This window comes from Aphanomyces astaci (assembly GCF_000520075.1).
Source record: "Aphanomyces astaci strain APO3 unplaced genomic scaffold supercont1.52, whole genome shotgun sequence".
NCBI classification, from domain to species: Eukaryota; Oomycota; class Saprolegniomycetes; order Saprolegniales; family Verrucalvaceae; genus Aphanomyces; species Aphanomyces astaci.
The window spans coordinates 471,099-476,418 of record NW_009798315.1 but is presented as its reverse complement, the minus strand read 5'-3'; the positions used below and the strand labels follow the sequence as shown (position 1 = coordinate 476,418).

General features: G+C 43.4%; 1 protein-coding gene across 1 annotated transcript; it reads left to right on the top strand.

Annotated features, from left to right (window-relative positions):
* Window positions 1–2,445: 2,445 nt before the first annotated feature.
* Window positions 2,446–5,292, top strand: H257_13985 (hypothetical protein; the record flags this gene model as incomplete). The annotated part of the gene is made up of 7 exons (XM_009841693.1): window positions 2,446–2,983; window positions 3,029–3,146; window positions 3,212–3,330; window positions 3,450–3,617; window positions 3,790–4,105; window positions 5,005–5,168; window positions 5,237–5,292. 7 exons carry the CDS (start codon window positions 2,446–2,448, stop codon window positions 5,290–5,292), a joined length of 1,479 nt encoding a protein of 492 aa, XP_009839995.1.
* Window positions 5,293–5,320: the final 28 nt, after the last annotated feature.

Here is a 5,320-nt window from a genome sequence, read left to right as displayed (position 1 = left end):
CGATATTCATCGATTTTCAGGGGTTACTAGTATTTTTGAATTAGTCACTGTCAATAAATTATTCATTCCGACTGGCTGAACGAATGTTTTATTCTGTATCGTGTCAAGTAAGAATAAATAATTTCTCCTGGTCGCATAGGGTGATAAATCGTAGCAGTAAATTGGATTGTTCAGTTTTGAGAACAGTTTAGGTTTGCAAGGAATCGATCAGACGTTCGAGTAAGACCCCACAAAAGTTGATCCACTTGAGTGTGAGTAGGCACATATTTAAATAAAGCGGAAGTTTGAACCAAATGACTCCAACGCAACCATGCTTGCTAGAAAGGACGCACCGGATTTTTCGCTTTTTTTAATTTTTTACATTCCTCGACATGGGTATCAACACTTCTATCTTCGCTATACCGTATAGTGTATATATATTGCGACGGATTAACAGTAATCTATTGCGACTCCTGTAATAACTGATAATTTTCTTGTAATAACTGATATTTACTTGTGAACATGTTGAATATACTTCAAATTTGTACACGACGCAATGGATTAACAAAATTTTGAGAACGAGTGGCGGCTGGTTGTGATATATCACCTGTCGCAATACATATACGCTATACGGTATGTTGATACAGTATCATTCCTTGCCGTGGCCAGCTCACAATTCAATAAGAGCCAGTCTGGCAAAAAGCTTGAACGAAATCGACATTTTGCCAAAATGACGGATTGAGTTTTTCCCGAAATGCCACAACAGGTTTTGTCTATTTCATTCAGAGTTGCAGTCCATTTTTTCCAGACAGGACACAAATGTTGAGCCTCTACAATTTAATTGACATATCTCGAGTTCATACTAAATCCAAGTGAGCATAAAAACTGTAGAAATAAGTACTTCGAAGTACAATTGACTTCGAGGGTGCCTTTGAGCATAACTTTTGTTACAAAAATGTTAGCCAGAAAAGTTTAATATATCATATGTAGCGGTTGGTCCACTCTACAACTTACTATTTTGAACGAATCCCGAATGTTTATAGTCTTGCCAAAATGATGCTTCAAAGTTTCAAAACTAGTGAATTTTCATCCTATAAATTTATACATTTATCCATCTAATTATCGGCCCTCCTGTGACCAATGGGTATACATATATTATGACCGATTTATTGGATATTATTCAGTATAATACGTTTTCATTGGTCTAAACTATGACAACTCCCAGAAAACCTCTTCATAATCGATACAATTCTGAGAAGCACCCTCGATTAATTGAGTTTGGATTATCATTTTTACGACATTCCTCCGCGAGGGCCGACACTAGAACCACATGTTATGGAACCGCTTCGCCAATTGTAACGCGCCTGCTCGACCAGGGGCGGTGTGTAATCTTCGGTTTTTACTTCGCTCAACGCTTCATACCTCGTGCTTCGACCGATCTTCTTCGAAGTTCGGTCCTCGTCGCGGCCCTTGTTATCCGGATTCCCCAGGGGAGGGACGGATAAATCCTTGCGGAAATAATCCGGGGAAGCCGGGGATCAAACCCACGTAAAGCACCCTCGAAGCTGTCGAGCACTGTGAACGAAAATGAACACCACAAGGTGAAAGCTGCGAAACATGGCAAGCGTGGACGGAACTCGGGCGTCGTGGACGGCTGAGCGAGATGAGTTTCTCGTCGCTGCGCTGCAGGCTCAGGTCATCAAGGGCAAGCGCTCAGATTCTGGATTCAAGAAGGAAACCTGGGCAGAAGTCACGTCCGCGTTCAACATGCGATTTGTAACGATGTACCACACGAAGGTACTTGGCAACATGCGGAGCTGTTTGCGGAAGCGTCGAGGATTGCCGAGTAGTTCCGAGATCCATTCATCTCCCTTCAGAGCGGAAGTATGGCATGCCTCCTTGATGACGTAGTTGGCAGCCCACCACGCGGCACAGCCTGCAAGGATTGTTTGCATCCTCATGGCGATCGAGTTGCGAAACGAACTGAGGATAGAGTTGCAGTTACAAAAAAGAACCCTCCACCTCTTTTTTTGAAAATGGAAATTGTTTGGCAAAATGGCATAACATATACTAGGTACTAGGTATATTATTATTCAAATCTTGCCAGACGCACCACATCAAGTTGCCAAAATGGCAACTGGTTCAAAAATGGCGTTTAAATTCCATAATACGGCCCAAAATGGCGTTATCCGGAGGTTGCCAGACCGGCTCTAACAGTGTAAATGTACGACCTTAGAATTTCCTCAACATGGATATCTACATGTCTAGCTTCATTTATAACGTTATATGTTGATATCCTTACTCGCGCGAACATCACAGTTCAAATCAAGACCTTTGGTTGCTTGTCAATCATTTTTTGAAACGGTCGGTTGGGTGCTGCGGATTGGTCAATTTAAAAGCCAATCATACGCTTTTCCCGCATAAATGGCCATAGTTCCGGATATGACCTAAAGATCGCAACATGAAATGCTGGGTCTTCTGAACAGGAGTAGGCGATGGCTGCCGGGCGTTCTCGCCGGCATTGGCTTGGCAATCCATGTGGCACCGCTGTGCTATGGCGACTGGGAATTCATTTACTCGTTTGACGATGGCGCCAACTTTGTTGAGAATCCCATGATCCAAGCGCTGACGCTGCCCAACATCGTCGCCATGGCAACCACGGTCAAGATCAACGTGTACGAGCCCTTGTCGTGGCTGCTCAAAGCGTTCGTACATGGACTTGTGGGGATGCAATCCAAGTACGTTCGTATGGTGTCGGTACTTGTGCATTGGACGGCATGCGGGATCTTGGGATGTGCTACCCACCGGCTCCTCGCTCCATCATTTCCTGATCGCGCGTCCGTCGCCATTGCGGCCAGCCTCTCGGCCATCCTCTTTGCCATCCATCCGGTGCACATCGAAGTTCTCATGTGGCCATCTGCCCAGCCATATCCATTGGCCATGCTATTTACATCCATCATGTTCCTCGCCCATCTCCACAAGCCATGGTCGATCGTTGGCACTGGTGCGCACGTAATTATTCTTTCTTGACATTTTCAATCCCATCTAGTGGCGTATGTATGCGCCGTCCTGAGCAAAAGCATCGCCCTCTTCACACCCGTGGGCCTCGTCCTACTTGATCTCGTCCGAGGCCACCTCCAGCTTTGTCCTCCAAAGCATCTCTTGCCGTATGCTCAATTGTTTTTAAAATACATATTTATACCTCTCATAACCATTATTTTTATATATGCAGGTACCTCCGCAAGATGAGTGTATGCTTGGTATTGTCCATGGCGTTAGTCGCCACGACATACGTCGCAAACCAACGTGGTGCTGGAACTGACGTCGATACCATTTCGCTTACCATTCCCCGTACGTCGGCATTATATGCTACTCCAATTTATATACGACCTTTTGAATAAACAATGGATTGGGGCAAGTCACAACTTCCCCGTTATTGGAGATGCAAATCACCTTACAGAGTAAAGTAGAGCGACTGGCAAAGGTATTTATCGTCAGTGTGTGGCCTATTCAAGCGTGGTTATGGCCCGTGAACCTTCGGCCCCATTATCAAATTCCCGATCCGACAGCATTAACCTTGCCCACGAACCCGAACGTTGTATTCTCCGTGTTGATTGTTCTCGTAACTTTGGTCGCAGGTAAGCTAACGCCCAAATTCTCCCAACTTTATAACTATAGCCATCAAGGCATGATGATTGTATCGGTTGGTATATGATGTAATCGCTCGAAAAAACCACAAAGTCTCTACACTGTGCGTGTCATACGAGTAGGTATCGACTTCATGTTTTGAAAAATCGCGGTTTCCCGTAGGACTTACCACTGGCTTGGCAACAACCCCAGCTTCCAACTGGACTTTGCTAGCCTCTACCCTGTACATGCTGACGATGGTGCTGCCAGTATCTGGGCTCGTTCAACACGGCATGGTGTCTCTAACTGCAGATCGATATTCATACTTTGCCACGGTGGTGTTCATACGTGTACCACTGCAAGCCCTACTGTTGCATCGCGTTGGACAAAGATGGGCTACGGTTGTGGCTTTGACTGTGTTTGGGTTGTGGGGGAGCCTCTCCACCAATCAACTGCAAGCGTGGCGGTCCGAAGAGGCGCTGTGGCTCCATAGTCTCATGTACATACATATATATATGTATATCTCATGTACATACATATATATATGTATATCTCATGTACATACATATATATATGTATATCTCATGTACATACATATATATATATATCATGTACAGTGCATATATATATCATGTACATACATGTATATATGTATATCTCATGCACTATACATACATGTATGTATGTATGCAATAGTAATATATATCTAGTGTACTGTACATATATATACATATATATATTATATTATATAAATATGGACTATACGAGGTTTTTATCATTTCGAGACATTTGTGTGCTACGATAGATTTGAGTTTGACTAGGTTGCGTACATATGTACTAGTAGGATGAGCTACAAGGAGCTTTAGGTTTGAGATCGTTGGCATTATTTGTATCCTTGTCGTATCTTACATATACTAGTATATGGTCGTATACAAGAGAATATTGAGTGGTAGTCATTTGAGTGATATGTGGCCGACAATAGGCTTGGATTTTGAAAAACCAAACATTTATGTAATATTGTGAATTCGCTGTAAATCTCCAGAATTCGAAGGTGGTTTCTATTCGACATTGAATCACGCTAGAAATTATGATTGGTTGAATATGCTTGTCCTTTCAATCAAACGCTCTCAAAGTTGGATTAGCCAACAAAAAGCCTCGATTTATGCTAACGTTACCGAGATTCGATTTCATGGGACCAGGAAATTCACTTTGTACTGTTATCCACAATGGAATACACTAACGTTACATGGGCTTTACGTATTCAGTGTAGTTTCAAGTTAATGGCTTACTAGTATATGTAAAGTACTTATCTACACTGGAGTTCTTGGGTACCTAGTACCTGTACAGTACCTTATCTACCACTAGTTCTATCCTACACAGTTTTAACGATCCTCTTAGACAAGACCCATCCGACTGGAGATTGTTAAACCAACTCGCCGAATATTACCTCCACCATGGCCGCAATGCCGACGCGGTGCCGCTCATGGAGGAATCCATTTGGTTTGGTCCTACATTAGGATTCAAAGCCACATTGTTTCAAGCCAAACAGCGCATGTTTCTAAGTACGCTGACAGTATTATTACAATTATTATTATATTTACCCCAGCTGAAGTTGACTGTAAATGGTTAGACCGCGTCACCGACGGGTGTTCCATGTACTCTGCGTTATCCCCCCAGCGGTGCTAAATAACTTGGCCGTGTGCGCACTCTACCG